This window comes from Panthera uncia, chromosome A2 (assembly GCF_023721935.1).
Source record: "Panthera uncia isolate 11264 chromosome A2, Puncia_PCG_1.0, whole genome shotgun sequence".
NCBI classification, from domain to species: Eukaryota; Metazoa; Chordata; class Mammalia; order Carnivora; family Felidae; genus Panthera; species Panthera uncia.
In genome coordinates this window covers 120751827-120771347 of record NC_064816.1, presented here as the reverse complement: position 1 = coordinate 120771347, position 19521 = coordinate 120751827, and the positions used below count along the sequence as shown (strand labels likewise).

At 34.6% G+C, this 19521-nt stretch overlaps 1 protein-coding gene across 2 annotated transcripts in view; it reads left to right on the top strand.

Annotated features, from left to right (window-relative positions):
• DPY19L2 (dpy-19 like 2) overlaps nucleotides 1-19521 on the top strand; it is a 95014-nt gene that overhangs the window by 7284 nt on the left and 68209 nt on the right. For both annotated transcript variants that reach the window (XM_049641687.1, XM_049641689.1), the window contains 3 exons: nucleotides 1423-1560; nucleotides 13535-13655; nucleotides 16188-16281. In XM_049641687.1, the coding sequence (XP_049497644.1) occupies nucleotides 1423-1560; nucleotides 13535-13655; nucleotides 16188-16281 (353 nt within the window). The remainder of the gene's footprint in view (nucleotides 1-1422; nucleotides 1561-13534; nucleotides 13656-16187; nucleotides 16282-19521) is intronic.

Here is a 19521-nt window from a genome sequence, read left to right as displayed (position 1 = left end):
TCAGATAGCAGGTCTGTGCTTCGTTGTCTTGACGGCTTGTCAGTCAACCTCTCAGATTCTCAGTAATCTCATCTGTCATCTAGAAATAATTCCAGCTTTACAGGATTTTATGGAATATGAAGGGAGATCATGAATGAAGCACATAACACAGTACCAGGCATAAAAATAACAGCTGTTGTTAACAAAAACTTATTTTTATATTTTTCTATTTCTCTAAGTATAAGACTTACGCATATTAAATATTCTTTCATTGTAGTGTTGTCTTGCCCTCCTAAGGAGAAAGGAGCAATCCTTATATGAACTCCTATTTTAGCAATCAAAACTATGGGGAAATGCTCTTTCAGACATCAGCTGAAACAGAACTTCAATCTAGTAGCCTCTAGCATTGCTTGATCTGTTAATAACAAAGTTTTATGAGGCAGGAATGAGTGTAGAGTTGAAAATTATTTTTAATGTTTTTGGAAGCATGTACTACAAGCAACGTGGCCCTTTATTTGCTTTTAGATTTTAGGAAGATAAGCAGGAAATTGATGAGGAAAGTAATATTAAACAGCATGCTTTTGTTAATCTCTGAATTTTAACTAAACAGCACTTTTGCTGGCCTAATAAAGTCCTTATTTCCTATGCTAGCATAATATGCTCAGATAATCCCCTTTTCAGGACTGCGTTTGTGTCATGAACAGTGGTCAGTTGACATTTAGTTAGCTTTCACTTTGTGCAGAGCCATTAGATGGAGCTAGGAAGTAAGTTGCAAGCCTGAATCCTGTCTCATCTTTGCTTGTGACCATTGTATGTTGTTAAGGGGTGGAAAAAAGCATATGCAAAGTTGTACAAGGAGATGAAGGCTTCTCTGTTTATGCCAGAATTCATCAGATTTCAGCCTCTAGGAATCTCATAATGTGGGGGCAAAATCAGGCTTGCTGGAATTACAAATATATTGTATTCCTGTTTTTGTTTTTTTAATGTTTATTTATTTTTGAGACAGAGAGAGACAGAGCATGAACGGGGGAGGGTCAGAGAGAGAGGGAGACACAGAATCTGAAACAGGCTCCAGGCTCTGAGCAGTCAGCACAGAGCCCGACACGGGGCTCGAACTCACGGACCGTGAGATCATGACCTGAGCCAAAGTCGGACGCTTAACCAACGGAGCCACCCAGGCTCCCTTGTATTCCTGTTTTAAACCATAGCCAGAAAAATTCCTTGCAACATTTAACCACCCCTCCACCTGTTTTTCAAGCATACAGAAAATATGAAAGAATAGCACAGCGACAACCTGAAAATGCATGCCTTTTTTTTGAGCCCAAGAATGCAGTAGCAAGGAGAAATTAGGAAGTTTTACTATTGATTTTTTCCTTTTATTCAGAAGAAATTGTTCTAAAAACTTTCATATTTAATTATATCAATAATTTATACTTTTTAAAGGGACTTTATTATTCCTACTTCAAGACCATTATTGAAGCACCTTCATTTTTGGAAGGACTGTGGATGATTATGAATGATAGGCTCACTGAATATCCCCTTGTAATTAATACAGTGAAACGCTTCCATCTTTATCCAGAGGTGAGTACTATTTGGGAGAAAATATTTATAGATGATCCTTTTTTTATCAGATAAAAATAGTAAGTAAGCACAATGATGTAATAAAAGGAAGGAGACCTTTAAGGCTTGTTGACTGTGTGTCCTTATAGTTGAGCAGAGAATCAAAAATTCCTCTCCTAAATTTTAAAGACTCCAGAAACTAAGCTGACATAAACACAAAGAAATGAACGTTCGTGTGGAAGTAATGACCAGCATACTTAGAGGAGCCAAATGGGAAGGAGTCAAGATGTGTCTAAATGGGGATAGTCTGTTGGCTTTTGAGACCCTGCAAATGGGCAATACTGGTCTCATGAAGGGACACTGAAAGTCATGAGCACTAACAGCGACCTTGGAGTTACATTAATAAAGCAAGATTTATTTAGTTACATAGTCAGAGGTCTATGAATATCTTCTAATGCTTAGCCTAAAAGAGTATGGATTTTCTAGTCTGCAGATTCTTGAAATTGGAAAAACAACAACAAAAAATTAGTTCAATTTTTGAACTCTTAAGATAAATGCTAATTTAATGTCATGGTATGCACTGCTTTTGAGTTATCTCAGAATCCAGCACGTTTGTTAAAAATTAGTGCTTTTTAAGCCTATTTCATATTGTATAGCTTTAAAAAATTATTATTCCTTTGATTTTGAAATGTTGAAAATTACAGAAATTTAGAGAAAAGAAGTGAATGTGTGATCAACCACTTAGAATAAATAAATGCTATTCTTTTGTAATTTTTGATTCAGGTATGTTAAAGCATTATAAATACAGTTAGAGTCATCTTTGTTTTGCTTCCCAGTCTGGTTTGCTCCTTCACCACTCCCACAAGCATCCACTACATGAGTATAATGTGTGTGTCCATCATTCCTGATTTTCAAGGATTGCTTCATGTGTTTTTATAAATCCATACAAATGCTCTCACACTGAGTAAAGCACTCTACAGCTTTTTCCTCACATTATATTTTTGAACCCTGTGTATGTGTATATTTTTTCTTTAATTTTAACCATTTTATTAATTGCAAAATTATTTGTCCATTTTCCTCTTTGTGGATATTTAATTGTTTCCATTTTTTTTAAATAGTCCCAAAGTATATATTCTTGTATATTCATAGTATATGTTCTCTAATTGTGTATAGGTGCAAGATTTTTTGGTAGGATATGTTCTAGAAGTAGAATTACTGTGTTACAGAGTATGTGTTTAATCAGCTTCATCAGATACTGCTAAATTGCTCTCTGGAGTAAATGTAGCAATTCACACTGCTGTGTAGGAGTATGTACTTTTCCTCTATCCTTACTAGATTTCAGTTTATCAAAATTTCTGATTTTGCTCTTCTAATTGCTGTGATATGCTATTTATTTTAATTTGGACTTGTGGAGCTAAGAATATTTTCATGTTTAATAGTCATTTGGGTTTTTTCTTTGTCACCACTTGATGGATGTTTTCTTATTGCTTTTTTGGCAAAATTTATATATGTTGTAGAGTAATCCTTAGTAATATGTGTTATACATATATTCTCTCTGGCTATTTTTTGTTTATTTAATCAGTTTTGCTGAGGTATAACTTACATGCAATAAAATACATTCATTTTTGAGTGTACAGTTCTTTGAGTTAAACGTTTGACAAATGTGTAAAACTGTGTAGCCACCACAATTGAATTCTGAAACATTTTCATAATTCCAAAAAGTTCCTGTGTGCTCCTTTGTGCTCCCCGCACTGAGTTGTCTCATCAGAGGAGCAGTGAGATGGAACATCCTTACTTTGTTCCTGATCTTAGTGGGAAAGCTTCAAGCTTCTCCTCAGTAAGTATAATTTTAGCTGTAGTTTTTTTTGTAGATATTCTTGGTCAACTTAAGGAATTCCCTGTATTCGTAGTTTACTGAGAGTTTTTTTTAAAAGTCTTGAATAGTTGTTAAATTTTGTCAATTGCTTTTTCTACATGTATTGATATAATCTTGTAATTTTTCTTCTTTAGCCTGTTGATATGTTGGATTATATTAATTCAGTTTCAAATGTTGAGCCAGCTTTACATACTGGCAGTAAATCTCACTTGGTCTGGGTATGTAAATCTTGTTATACATTGTTGGATTTGATAAGCTGATTTTTTTTTTTTTTTGAGGATTTTTGCATCTGTGTTCATGAAAAATGTTGTTTGTAGTGTAGTTTTTTTTTGTAATATCTTTTTCTGGTTACCAAACCAAAAATGCTGGCCTCAACAAATGAGTTCATAAGCGTTCCCTCTGCTGTATCTTCTGGAGGAAATTCTAGAGAACTAGTATACTTTCTTCCTTAAATGTTCGGTAGAATTTAGTAGTAAACCCATCTGGGCCTGATGCGTTCTGATTTGGAAGGTTATTATTGTTAAATTTATTTAATAGATATAGTCCTATTCAGATTGTCTATTTCTTCTTGTGTGAGTTTTGGCAACATTGTGTCTTTTAAGAAATTGGCTCATTTAGATTGTGAAATTTATGGGCAAAGGGTTGCTCATTACTTTATTATTTGCTGAATGTCAATGGGATCTGTAGTGATGTCCTCTCTTTCCTTTCTGATATTAGTAATTTGTGTCTTCCCTTTTTTTCTCAGTTAACCTGGCTAGAGACTTATCAATTTTATTGATGTTCTGTTGTTAGATGCACGCATGGTGAGGATTATGTCATGTGGAATTGACCCCTTTATTATAATGTAATACCATTCTCCACCCGTGACAACTTTTTCATGGTAAAGTCTGCTCTGTTTGGGATTAGTATAGCTACTCCCAATTTCCTTTAATTAGTGTTAGCATAGTATATCTTACTCCATTTATTTTTAATATATAGGTGTCTTTATTTTTAAAGTTGGGTGTTTTTTTTTTTCTTTCTTTTTTTTTTTTTTTTTAATAATATATGGTTGTGGGGCACCTGGCTGGCACAGTCAGTAGAACATCCGGCTTTTGATCCCAGGACCATGAGTTGAAGCCCCACTTTGGGTGTTAAGCCTGCTTAAAAACAAAAACAAAACCCACGTATGATTGGGTCTTGTTTTCTGATCCTTTCTGACAGTCTCTGTCTGTTGATTGGTACATTTAGATCATTGACATTCAAAGTAATAATTGATAAACTTGGACTGATATCTACTGTGTTTCTTGCTGTTTTCTATTTGTGGCCTTTGTTCTTTTTACTATTTTGACCAACAGTCTTTCTGTGCCTTTTTTGGTTTTAATTGAACTTTTACATTATTACATTTTCTCTCCTTTTTTAGGGTATCAGTTATAATTTTTTTTTTTTTTTTTTTTTTTTTACTTTTTTTGGTTGCCATAGAGTTTACAATACACATTTAGACTAATCCAAGACCGCTTTCAAATAACATTAAATCACTTCCACAGTAGTGCCAGTACCTTATAATAACAAAATAATGGTAATTCCTCCCTCCCAACCCCTGAATCCTTTCTGTTATTAATGTCATCTATACATAAGCTTACATGCATTCATAATGATACATAGTTGAATACATTGTTGCTATTACTATTTTGAACAAAACTTATATATGTTAGATCAATTAAGAATAATAAAAAGGAAACTTTTTATCTTCACTTTTCTTATTTTGATGCTCTTTTTTTTCCTTATGTAGATTCAATGTCTGATCTATATCTTTTTCTATCCCCTCTAAAGAACTTTTTTACAAAGTTCCTCAATTTTTGTTTGTCTGAGAAAGTCTGTATTTCTCCTTCACTTTTAAAGGATATTTTCACATGATACAGAATTCCATGTTGGGTTTCTTTTTCTCCCAGCACTTTAAACATTATCAGTCCAGTTTCCTCTTGTTTGAATGGTTTCTGAGGAGAAGTCAGATGTAATTCTTTGCTGTACTCCTGTGTAAGTAAGATGTGTTTTTTCTTCTCGCTTCTTTCAGAATTTTTCCTTTGTCTTCGATTTTCTGTAGTTTAAATAACTATATGTGTAGATTTTTTTTCTTTTTTTCTTTTTTTCTTTTTTTTTTTTTGGCATTTATCATGCTTGGTGTTCTCTGAGCTTCCTGGATCTGTGGTCTGACATCAATTTGAGGGAATTCTTTTCTTTTTTATGTTTATTTATTATGAGAGAGAGAGAGAGAGAGAGAGAGCACACAAGCAGGGAAGAGGCAGTGAGAGAGGGATAGAGAGAATCCCAAGCAGGCTCCGCACTGTCAGCACAGAGCCAGACGTGGGGCTTGATCTCATGAACCCGTGAGATCATAACCTGAGCTGAAACCAAGAGTCATACACTTAGCCTACTGAGCCATCCAGGTGCCCATGACATTAATTGGAAGGAATTCTGAGCCATTTCAAATATTTCTTCTTTTCCCTTCTCTCTTCTCCTTCTGGTATTCCCATTATATGTAGGTACACTTTTTGTTGTTGTCCCACGGTTCTTGAATATTCCAGGATGTTTTTTTGTTATTTTTTTGTTTTGTCTTTTTTTTATTTTTGCTTTTCAGTTTTGAAGTTTCTATTGAAATATATTCAAGCTCAGAGATTCTTTCCTCATCCATGTCCAGTCTACTAATAAGCCTATCAAAGGCATTCTTGATTTCTGTTATTTATTTATTTATTTATTTATTTATTTATTTAGACATACATACATACATACCTCTAGCAATTGTTTTTGGTTCTTTCTTAGGATTTCTGATTACATTACCCATCTGTTCTTGCATGCTATTTACTTTATCCATTAGAACCTTTATCATATTAATAATAGTTGGTCTGAATTCCCAATTTGATAATTACAACATCCCTGCTTTGTCAGGTTCTGATGCTGTTCTGTTTCTTCAAACTTGTTTTTAGCTTTTAGTATGGCTTATAATTGTTTCTTAATAGCTGGACCTGGGTGAAAGAACCACTGTCAATAAGCTTCCAGTAGCGTGGTGATAAGAGGCATTCTATAATCCTATTAGTAGGTGTCAGTCTTCTATGAACCTGTGCCTCTGGGCTGTAAACTTCACAAGTGCTTCTCAGGTTTTTTCCTCCCACTTAGGTGCAACAAGATGACTAGATAGGGCTGAAATTTGGTATTTCCCCCATTTCCCTGTGTGTTGGGCTCTGATAAAACCCTAGCAGGTTAGGCTCTAGTAAAATAATTTCTCCTGAGACAGGCTTTGTTAAGAAAAACACAGTGCTCTGGTCCTTTTTCCACTTCCCCTGCCAGAAGTGGGAGGGTATTTTTCTCTGATAGTCACTGTAAGAACCTGTTGAGCTCATAGAAGTAAAACTCATAAATATCTGGCACTTCCCTATTACTGGGTCTCCCTGGAGTTTGTGATTCTCAGACTTGTCTACCCTGTGCCTCCAGCAATTTATCAATTATAGTTTAGTTTTTCCTACTCTCCAACTGGTTCCCATGGAGGTTTTTGCTCATGGGTTTCTGTTCCACTAAGTTGTGATTCTCTCAATTTACCTGTCATTTTCAAATTTGGGGAGCAGGAGTTTGCCTTGTGACCTAACCTCTCTTATGGATCTAAGAATTACTGAACTTTTAGTTTGTTCAACTTTTTACTCGTTAGGATGAAGTTGCAACTTATGAGCTTCTTAGATGCTGGACTTGGAAACTTTGTATTTCATTTTTATTCAATTTAATATATATATTTTTTATTTCCCTTGAGACTTTCTGTTTGATCCATGGATTTTTTAGAAGTGGGTTTTTTAGTTTCCAAGTGTTGGGAGATTTCCTTTTTATCTTCCTGTTACTCATTTGTGGCTTAAATTCGTTGTGTTTAGAAAACACACTTTGTATCATTTTGATTCTTTTAAATTTGTTGAGGTTTGTTTTATGGCCCAGAATATGGTCCTCTTGAGATATATTCTGTGGGCACTTGAAAAAAGTATGTATTACATTATTATTGGGTGAAGTATTTTATAAATGTTGATTAGATGCTGTTGGATGATGGTGGTGGTGATATTTTCTCAGTACTTGCTGATTTTCTGTCTAGCATCTATCCATTGTTGAGAGAGGAATGCTGAAGTCTTCAACTATAATTGTGGATTCATCTATTTCTCCTTTTAGGTCTATTAGTTCTTCATATATTTTACAGCAGTGTGTGAAGTGCATAGGCATTTAGGATTGCTGTCTTCTTGTTGGATTTTTATTATTATATAATAATCCTACCCCCTTCACTTATAAATTGTTTGCTCTGAAGCCTACTTTTCCTGATACTAACATAGTTACTTTTTTCTTTTGATTAATGTGTATATGGTATCTTTTTTCATCCTTCTACTTTCAGTCTGCCTTTCTCATTATATTTGAAGTGAGTTTCTTGTAGATAGTTGAGTTATGTTTTTTAATTGTCAATCTCACGTTTTTTAATTTTGTATTTTACCACTTACATTTAATGTAATTATCAATTTGTTTCAGCTTGAGTCTGTTATTTTTTGTTTTCTGTTTGTCCTTGGGTTTTCATTTCTCTGTTTTCTTTTTTTTTTTTTTTGTCTTCCTATGGGTTATTTGAAGATTTAAAAATTATATTTTGATTTGTCTATACTTCTTGAATATATCTCCTTATGTAGCTTTTTTAGTGGTTGTTGTAGATATTACATATATATAACTTATTACAGTCTATTGCTGTTATCATTTTACTAGTTCAAATAGTGCATAAAACTTACCCCCTTTTACATCTCTTTACCCTTCTCCCTTTATAACATCATCATCTTAAATAATTCCTCTACATCCATTTAAAACTACATCAGACAGACAGTACTATGATATTTGTTTTACCCTTCAAACTTTTTTTTTTTTTTTTTAATTTGATAAGGGAAATCTATTTTACTTTAGTCATTAAAAAAAATTCCCTCCTTGGACAGCTGGGTGGCTTAGTCAGTTAAGCATCTGACTTTGGTTCAGGTCATGACCTCACAGTTCATGGGTTCAAGCCCTGCATTGGGCTCTGTGCTGACAACTCAGAGCCTGGAGCCTGCTTCAGATTCTGTTTTTTCCTCTCTCTTCCCCTCCCCTGTGCTCCTTGTCTCTGTCTGTCTGTCTGTCTGTCTCTCTCTCTCTCTCAAAAATAAATAAACATTAACAAATTAAAAAAAAAATTCCTTCCTTCTTGATGTTCTAAGATGCCTTCTTTTAGGGTAAGTCTGCTAGCAACATATTTTCCTAGTTTGTTGTTTGTTTTTTTTTTTTTGTTCCATCCCTCATGTCCAACTCCCTTTAATTCTTAAAGGCTGTATTTTGCTGGTTATAGGATTCTAGGTTGACAGTTTTTTCTTTCAGCATTTGGTAAAGGTGCCACTTCATTCTGGCCCTTCATGGTTTCTGATGAGAAATCTGTCATCAGTTGAATTTTTTTTTTTCCTTTAGGTAAGATTTTGTTTTCTTACTCGTTGCTTTCAATATTTTTCTTTTTCAGTTTTCACAAGTGTTCAAAAGTGTGATGTGTCTTGGTGAGGATTTCTTTGGTTTTATACTATTTTTTGTTTGCTCAGCTTTGGTTTCCTCGTTTCTCTTTTCAAAACTTCAGTGATAAAAAATGTTAGATTTTTTTGTAATAGTCCAAGAGATCCATAGATAACCTTATTTTTTTCAGTCTGGTTTTTTTTTTTTTTTTCTGTTATTCAGAGCAATTTCTATTGTTATATCTGCTAGTTCACTGATTATTCTCATCTATCCCCCTCATTCTCCTGTTAAGTTCATCCATTGAGTTTTAATTTTGGTTATTGTATTTTTCAGTTCTAAAATTTTTTGTTTGTTTCTTTCATATCTTCTATTTTTTTGCTAAAACTTTCAATTTCTTGACTAAGACTTTTCTGTGTTTTTATTTGTTTCAAGTACATTCATAATTGACTCATTGGAGTCATCTTGTTACTGCCAGATGGGTATGGAAGTCCATATTCTTCCCCTGGCCTCTGTTAACCCCAAGGTGGGGGTACTCTTCATTGCCATTGAAGGGATCAGAATCTGACTAACTCTGTGATCTCTATAGACACCATAATGTGGATGGCTTTGTTACCCCTGGGTGGTAATGAAAGCCCTGACTCTTCACTAGGCCTCCTCTGATATTACCCCACTGAGAAAGGAAAGGGTTAAGTTATTTCTGGTTAGGGTAGAAGTCCAGGCTCCCTACATGGTCTATACTGACACCATGAAGATAGAGAGCTTCCTAGTTGGTTTTCTCCTACAACATCCCAGTGGGTAAGTTGGGGTGACTTGTTAAACCCTAAAGAAGGTTGAAGTCTCTTCTCAATTTGACCTTTGTTGGTAGGAGTGGGACCACATGTTTTTATTGTTGTTTTCTGTGGTTTTTGGTTGAGAGATATTATTGTCTATAAAATTTTTATGTATTCCTGGGCCTCTGCTTTCCTGGTCCTTTAGCTAGAGAGAGAAGGCTTTTGTTGGTCTTTTTTTTTTTTTTTTTTTTTTTTTTTTTTTAAATCAAATTTATTACCACGTGTATTCAAGTACTATGACCAAGGGTATGAGAATAGATTGGCTGTGTTTGCAACTTGTTTACAAAAGCCATTCAAGGAGTTAGGTTCACACATTTTCATTTTGACTCGAGAATATAGCTTTGCATATTACCTAGAAAGACGCCATGCATAAGCAAAGGTCATGATTTTTAAAAAGTGCTACATCTCCTTTCTCCTCATTTATTTTTTATTTTTATTTTTTCAATATATGAAGTTTATTGTCAAATTGGTTTCCATACAGCACCCAGTGCTCATCCCAAAAGGTGCCCTCCTCAATACCCATCACCCACCCTCCCCTCCCTCCCACCCCCCATCAACCCTCAGTTTGTTCTCAGTTTTTAACAGTCTCTTATGCTTTTGCTCTCTCCCACTCTAACCTCCTTTTTTTTTTTTTTTTCCTTCCCCTCCCCCATGGGTTTCTGTTAAGTTTCTCAGGATCCACATAAGACTGAAACCGTATGGTATCTGTCTTTCTCTGTATGGCTTATTTCACTTAACATAACACTCTCCAGTTCCATCCATGTTGCTACAAAGGGCCATATTTCATTCTTTCTCATTGCCACGTAGTACTCCATTGTGTATATAAACCACAATTTCTTTATCCATTCATCAGTTGATGGACATTTAGGCTCTTTCCATAATTTGGCTATTGTTGAGAGTGCTGCTATAAACATTGGGGCACTATGTATCAGTATTCCTGTATCCCTTGGGTAAATTCCCAGCAGTGCTATTGCTGGGTCATAGGGTAGGTCTATTTTTAATTTTCTGAGGAACCTCCACACTGCTTTCCAGAGTGGCTGCACCAATTTGCATTCCCACCAACAGTGCAAGAGGGTTCCCGTTTCTCCACATCCTCTCCAGCATCTATAGTCTCCTGATTTGTTCATTTTGGCCACTCTGACTGGTATGAGGTGATATCTGAGTGTGGTTTTGATTTGTATTTCCTGTTGGTCTTTTTTGTGTCTGCGCCCATTGGTGTTTCTGTTGCCAGGATCTTTAACACCAATTCTGAGAAAATGAGGCAAAAAGAAAGTCCCAGAAACTCATCACCATTTTGTGCCTTAGGTCGGTCCTAAGATCCCTGGCTAGCTTGCCTTTTCTCTACCTTTCAAAGTTTTCTTACATTTGATTTATATAATTCCCAAGAGCTTTAGTCTCACTTAGAGAAATAGGAGAAAGTATATCTACTCCATCTTTCCCAAAACAGAAATTCATAGTATTTAAACATTTATATGTTGTTTTTTCATTTTGGTTCTGTTCAAGTTATTTTTTAATTTCCAATATGGTTTTTCCTTTGACCCATCGTATATTTGGTATTGTGTTGTTTAATTTTGGTTTCTAGCTTTATTTTTCTTTCCTTTTCTTTTCTTTCTTTCCTTCTTTCTTTCTTCTTTTCTTTTTTTATTTCTGTAAGTACTTCTCAATGTCACTTGCAATAGTAACAATTGTATAGTATGGACCTGCCTGAGATCTAAGATGAAAGAAGCAGTTTTCTGTACCAGCTTTGACTATTTCCCAGCTAACCCTTCAGAGACACTCTTCTGTTCTTACTTCTGTGATTACCTGTGTAACTATAGCATGAATGCAGAAATCAAAAGACAACCTATTTCTTGAATCTTCCACTTTAGTTGATGTTGACTTACTCTGTGTGTAGGATGAGGATTTAGTTTACTACACTAGCTCCCTTTCTCCCAGCCTTTGATACTTATTTTCACTTTTTTGGTTATTTTTAGAACTTTATATAGTAAAATCTCTGTTTCTTGTTTCCTTAATTTCCAACAGTATGGTCTCTTAGCTAATTTTTTTCTTTTCACTTGTTCAGAGATACTTATTGAATAATTAGCAGTTTTCAGTTTCCTTGATGTTATGAAAGAGTAATCATGATAATGTAAACTTGATAGCATTATAAGGGACGAGGCAACAAGGAGTCATTCAATCTCATTTCCCGTTGCGTAGATACAATGTGGAGATCTGGATTTGCATGCAACCTTCTCTAGTTCTGCAGTGTTGAAGTGGACTTCCATACTTTTTGCGTTCATCAGGGGATTAATTTCTCACCTACAGCTGAAAGTGTTAAGTGTGGAACAATATGTTTTAAAAAGGCAAAGCATTTAATGCTTAACTGTATGCCAGTATGTAATTTCTCATCTCCCATCACTCTTACAAGATGGTTATCACTAATATCCTTTTAGAGATGAGGTGTGTGAGGTTCAGAGGTTGAAGGATTGGTTACTTCAGACTATCAAAACCATAACTTACAGAGTCAGAATTTGAGTTTAATTCTGACTTCAAAGCAATGCTTCCCTATTATATCAAACTACCTTCCAGAAAGGAGTATAATTCTAGATTTAGCACATGCATTTAATGTAATAAAGTTTTTGTACATGGGTGATAAATACACAAGAATATATAACTTTTTGCATAAGGCCAGTTTTATACAAGTAAGTGATAAAACAGTAAATCTATACTTTTCGTATATGGAAAGATGTTTATTATGTTTGGTGATGCATATTACATTAGCATCTTAGATAATATATAATCCTGAATCACTTTAGCTCTGTGTGTGTTTTTGTGTACCAAGGGGGAAACTGGAGGTATGATCACCAAAATACTAAAAATAGATCTAGGTGGTTTTCACTTTCACTTTAAACTCTTTATTTATTTATTTTTTTATTTCTTTTCCCAATGATTTTGTATTATTCCCAAATCTATAAAACTATTTTTTTTAAAATCTCCCAACCATGAGCATTGTGTTGTAATTTTCTGTTGTTGTCCTTTTCCCTTGTCTTTAAACTTCACCAAAGTGGATTGCAGATTGGGAAGAATTAGTTAATTAAATCTGCTTGGTTTAAGTTTTGTTTTGTTTTTTTAATTTTTTTTTATTTTTGAGAGAGAGACAGAGACAGAGACAGAGTGTGAGCAGGGGAGGGGCAAAGAAAGAGGGAGACACAGAATCTGAAGCAGGCTTCAGGCTCTGAACTGTCAGCACAGAGCCTGATGTGGGGCTTGAACCCACGAACTGTGAGATCATGACCTAAGCCAAAGTTGGACACTTAACCAACTGAGCCACCTGCTTGGTTAAAGTTTTAATGGGCGCAGGAGCTATTATCCCATATGCAGTTGGTTTTATATTTTGTAGACTATAAAGAAAATAAATTCAGTAAATGAAATGTTATGAAATATTCCCGTAAATCATTGTATTTTGCTATTAATAACCACCATATTTTAATTATGTACTATTATACTTGATTTTACAGCTACTGTTATTTATGTTGTAGAATTGATTACAAGAACATATTACAGAGATATTGATCATAACATACATTTTTGTAGATGTGCATTAATTAGTAATATACAACTTTAGTTTATTGTGTATATATATATATAATTTTAAAAGGGCTGTTTTCCAAGTGAAATGATTTAAATAAATTTGTCAAAAGTTTATAATGTCAAAGGAAGCCATCATAAAGTAGTATTTTGGAAAAAGTTTTCTTATGAAGATATTTTTCTCCATCATCTCTTTTTGTTTTTGTCTTTGTAGGTGATTATAGCCTTCTGGTATCGTATATTTGTGGGAATAATGAGTTTATTTGGGCTAGAAGCTAAGACCTGCTGGAATGTCACCAGAGTAGAACCTTTAAATGAAGTTCAAAGTTGTGAAGGCAGGTTTCTTTCTAAATGCTGCCATGTTGTCATTAATATTTACAAAAATGTTTTATAGAGTTGTGACTCATTTTAAGAATTATAAATTACTGTGATTGATTTGTTTTCTTTAAAACACTGTAGAGCTGGGGCGCCTGGGTGGCGCAGTCGGTTAAGCGTCCGACTTCAGCTCAGGTCACGATCTCGCGGTCCGTGAGTTCGAGCCCCGCGTCGGGCTCTGGGCTGATGGCTCAGAGCCTGGAGCCTGCTTCCGATTCTGTGTCTCCCTCTCTCTCTGCCCCTCCCCCGTTCATGCTCTGTCTCTCTCTGTCTCAAAAATAAACGTTAAAAAAAAAATTAAAAAGAAAAAGAAAAAGAAATAAAACACTGTAGAGCTGATTAAAAGAGTATAACTAGAATAAAAAGATTTAAAAAAAGTTTTGGGGTAGTTTAAATGTATAAAATTGGGGGGTGTAGAGTAAACAGTCAAATATCTACCTGTAATAGTTCATGTAAAAATTTGGTTATGCATACATACATAAAAATCAAATGTGCAATTAATAGATTGCTTTAGAAATACTGTTTCATATATTCTCACAGTTCGTGAATAGTTCTACTTGAACTCTCCGTATACATCTTCATTGGCACCTTTGTCAAAGAACCCCGTTTGGAATCCTCAGTTTCCCAGGATCTATAATTGTCACTTCTATTTGAGATATTTGTCGTTTAGCACTTTTAAAGTCTAAGAACTTTATTCAAAGTCACATTTATCTACTTGCATAATGTTTGCATTTTTTATTTCTTCATATTCTCTACAACATGACTACTTAACTGTATTTTATAAATATATTTTTTAGATTTGTTTATATAACATTTATTTCTTAGAATGTCCGCTAAATCTGTGTTTCTGTATTTTCCTTACATTTTTCTAATTTTCTCAGCTGATCTTTGTAACATCTAAAATAGCATTGATAGGGGATAGTTGAGGGGCGATTAGACTTTTTTTGTACAAAGTAATCAAGAAAATGTTTCATAAAATGAGAAACTTTGTAATGACTCAGCTTAGAAGTTAACATTTTTTTCTGAAGGATGGGGAAAAATTGCCATATATGTGTGTGTGTATATATGACACATATATATATGTACACACACACATATATGATGTTTATTAAGTTGCCACTAAGTGATAGGTTATTGTTTGCACTTAGAACCCAGATGAGCCAGGTAGGCATAGACCTTACCCTCATAGAGTTTACACGTAAGAGGGGTGTTAGTGGTTACGACTGCGATGGATATCGTAAATAAGAAAATAAGGTTGCTGAGTTTAGGAGTAAAGGAGAAGTGTTTCAAGATTAGGAACCAGAATATTCAGAAGTTCTGAGGCAAGAGAGAACTGAAAGAAGGCTAGACTTTTGGGAGCAGAGAGAGAAAGAAGAAAAAATGGTGTGAAGTGATGCTAGCAATGTAAGGAAGGGTCAGAAACAAAAGGCCACATGCTGGTTAAGGATTTTGTATTTTGTACTTTATTCATTGAAGAATGTTAGCAGATTAATATTTTAAAAACATTATTTTGACAGTTATATGGAAAATATATTAGTAAAGGACAAAAGTGGGTTTAGTGAGACCAGGAGGAGACTATTAAGCTCTTAGCAAGTGATTGCGGTTGTGTGGGGGGGGGGGGGGGGGGGGGGGGGGATAACTGGGAAATGCAGAGATTTGTGGGATATTGGAAGTAGAATTGACAAGATTGGGTAACCGATTGATGGGGGAGGGGAAAGTGAGTGAAGTCCTGTTAACATTGGTTTCTGGCTTAAGTGATAGTTTCTTTGAATGGAAAAAAACTTTTTAAAAGTAGCAGGTTTGGGGTGCCCGGGTGGCTCAGTCAGGTAAGCTTCTGACTTCAGCTTAGGTCATGATCTCATAGTTTGTGAGTTCAAGCCCTACATCAGGCTTTGTGCTGACAGCTCAGAGCCTGGAGCCTGCCTCAGATTCTGTATCTCCCTCTTTCTGACCCTCCCCCACTCATGCTCTCTCTTTCTCTCTCTCAAAAATAAATAAACATTGAAAAGATGTTTTAAGGAGCAGGTTTGAATTGCTACATTAGTTTGAGATACCTAGGAGACCTGAAAGTGGGGAGGTCAAGTGGCTACCTGCCTGGATACATATAGGAAGAAGAAAGTCGCAAAGGATAAAAATAATGCAGTAGGTTTTCTCCTGTAATACATCAAGTGACTTTACAGAGAATTCTAGATACTGAACAATAGCAACATCACCTAAACAAAATAATACACCACCAACTAATCATTGCAGTATAATAATACTTCATTAGGGCAAAGTATAAATGTAACTACAATAAAGTGTAAAATACAAATGTAATAATACCTGATATAAGGGGAAGGTACTTATGTAACTATTAAGTAGAGCAGCAATCTGAAAAGCAAATGTTTTCAGCAAGTTCTGAACCCTTGAATCCAAGGCACTGAGACATTTATGCCCAATTGCCTTATAGTCATTTATTCATGAAGTACTAATAATCTGTGTCTTTTTTAAAGGATTGGGAGACGCTGCTTGCTTTTATGTTGCTGTGATTTTTATTTTAAATGGAGTAATGATGGGATTGTTCTTCATATATGGTGCATACCTGAGGTAAGATTACTGTGTTAGATCTTTCAGTGGACCTATAAAGACTGGCTGACATTTTCTGATTAAATGAAAAGGAAAATTATGAGATTAATTGATTAATAGTATGAAATTTTATACATTTATTTTATTTTTTTCAGAAACTTAGTTAATATCACGCAACCAGAAACTAAAGCTGTCACTTAAAGGCCTCTCTTTTAATCCTTCTGGGTTTTGTTTTTGTTTTTTTGTTTGTTTGTTTGTTTGTTTTTTTAAGACTAAGATTCCTTAACAAAGCCTTTAGTGAGAATACCACCAGACCATATGTAAAATTATTATAACACTAGAGGAATCTTTGGTTGGCATTAGTGACTGATTATTTCTAATTTTAATGTCTGTACATGTGAAATTAAGAAAGTATAAAAGAAAACATATATCACTATGGCAGACAGTTATATTTGATAGCCTCTGTTTCTTGTTAATGGTACCACAATTTGGTTTAGGGTAGCAGTGTGTCCAGTCTCAGGTGATAGGTTGAAGTTAATTATGATAATCATGTAATCTGCTTCCCACTCTCCATTGCTTCTTGGGATGGCCATATGAGTTAGTTTTTTCATCGAAAAATACGATGAAATCAGTCTTGTTTATACTTAGGAAAGCATTTGTCTTTCTGACAAAAGGATAGATTTCAGCTCTCTTTTCTCTGTCTTCTGCTTTTAAACTTTAGGGTGATGCTTAGAGTTGCTGCACTCATCTTGTGACCAAGAGGGAAAGGCCACAAATATAGCACCTAAGTCTGCTCTAACATCCTTGTGCTGGTGAACCAATGCCAGCAGACACTTATCTTTCATTTTTTTAATTGAATGATATCAGCCACTTTTGTTAGGTTTTATTTCTTACAGCAAAATATATTCCTAACTGATCAGCAGCTTTCTTTATAATGTTATTCTTGAATTTAAAGTTGAAAATCTAGGGGCACCTGGGTGGCTCAGTCAGTTGGGTGTCTGACTTCAGCTCAGATCATTATCTCACGATTCGTGAGTTCTAGCCCTGTGTCGGGCTCTGTGCTGACAGCTGGGAACCTGGAGCCTGCTTTGGATTCTGTGTCTCCCTCTCTCTCTGCCCCACCCCTGCTAATGTTCTGTCTCTGTCTCTCAAAAATGAATAAACCTTAAAAAAAATAAAGTTAAAAATGCAAAGACCTAAAGAAATGCAAAAGACCTAAAATAGTGGAGACATTCTTGAAGAAGATAGGAGGACTTGCTTTAGTAATCATTTCTGTATTATAAATCTGATGTAAATAAGGTAATGTGATTGTGGTATGGGGGTAGGCAGGTAGATCAGTGGAGTAAAGCAGGTCTCAGAAACACTTGGCCCATTTAAAGACACTTGATGTATGCTAAGAGTGGATATTGTCCATCAGTAGGTAAGGACCAGCTTCTCAACACATGGTCCTGGAATCACTGGAAGATCATAAGGAACAAAGAGAAGTTGAAACTGTACGAAAATTAAATCCTAGTTAGAGTAAAAACTCAAATATGAAAGAAAAAAATATAAAATGCTTAGAATGAATATCAGTAACTTGGGATAAGAAAAGATTTCTTTAAACAAGGAACAAAAGTTTAGCCATGAAGAAGAAAACTAATAAATTTGATGGGAAGAATTAAATTCCTCAAGGCATTATAGAATGAAAAGATAATCCACAAACTGGGAAAAGACATTACAAAGCATATAATCAACATTGTATCCAGACTTTGCAATCACGTGGCACTCCAGGTGCCAGGAATACAAAACAACCCCTGTCCTTTTAGAATTTATATTCTAGAGAGTAGACAAGACTAAGAAGACAGACAACCCAATAGAAAAGTGCACAGAGTATTTATGATCAGACATATATGAGAAGAATTCCAAATTGCCAATAAACATATGTAAAGTTGACTACCACAATTACTTATCAGAAAAATACAGATTTTATCCACAAGGATATTTCACATCTACTAGATTGGCAAAAGGAACTTTTTTCTGTGGCAAGTGGACATACAAATTAGTACAACTATTTTGGAAAAACAGTGTGCATTAATTTAGTAAAGTTGAAAGTGTAGATACTTTCTAACTCTGCAATTCCAATTTAAAGTATATACACCTTTAAATACAGGGAACAAACTTGGTGTTTGCCACTGAGGAGGGGAATGGGGAATGAGCAAAATAGATAAAGGAGAATGGGAGATACAGGCTTCCAGTTACGGAATGAGTAAGTCACGGGGAGAAAAGGCACAGCATTGGGAATATAGTTAATGGTATTGTAATAGTGTTGTATGGTGACAGATGGTAGCTACATCTGTGAGTATATCATAATGTATAGAGATGTTGAATCATGTTGTATACCTGAAACTAACATAATTGTGTGCCAATTATACATATATATATATATATATATATATGCCTAAGAAACTTTTACATGTGTACACCAGAAAGTATGTATTGCATGTGACACCAGCAGTGTTGCTTGTAAGAGCTGCAAGCTGAAAACGACTCTATCTATGAACAGAGAAACATACCCATTACAGTTTATTAATAGCGAACTACTACACAAGATTGAGAATGAATGAGCTGTAGCTGTACACGTCAACATGGACAATTCTTACAAATAGAATGTTGAATGAATGAAGGCAAGCACAGAATTAAAGAAAGTCTGCATACTTCCATTTGTATACAGTTTAAAAACAGATTAAAGTAAATCATAGTATGTGTATAGATGTGGTTATATTAATACTCACAAAAATCAGGATAGTGGCTTTTGAAGGGGTATCAGGTGGGGACCTAAAGCGTGATCAGTTTTCTATTTCAATGATATATAGTGGTTGAAAGGATGTTCACTTTATAATTGTTCTAGAAACTAGAAAATTTTATGTACGTTTTAATATATGTTTTTTAGGAAAATATAAGCTCATCAATATTTTGATGGAAAAGAATTACTTTTAGATTATGTTGGCAGCTTTAAAATGTTCTATTTTTGAAATTATCCATATTATTCTTTTTTTATATGGAAGATGTTATACAAGACTAAAATTTTTCAAAGTTAATATTTTTCCCTGGGAGAACTACCCAAGAGGTTATAGTCTTCTCTGAATTGTTTACACAGTTCAGGAATATCAAATACATTATTTGGCTCCAGCCTTTAAAAAAAAGGATATATAGATAAAACATATGTTGGCTATAAAAGTGTTTACCCCTAAAATCAAGAGCACACTGTATATACACTGTATG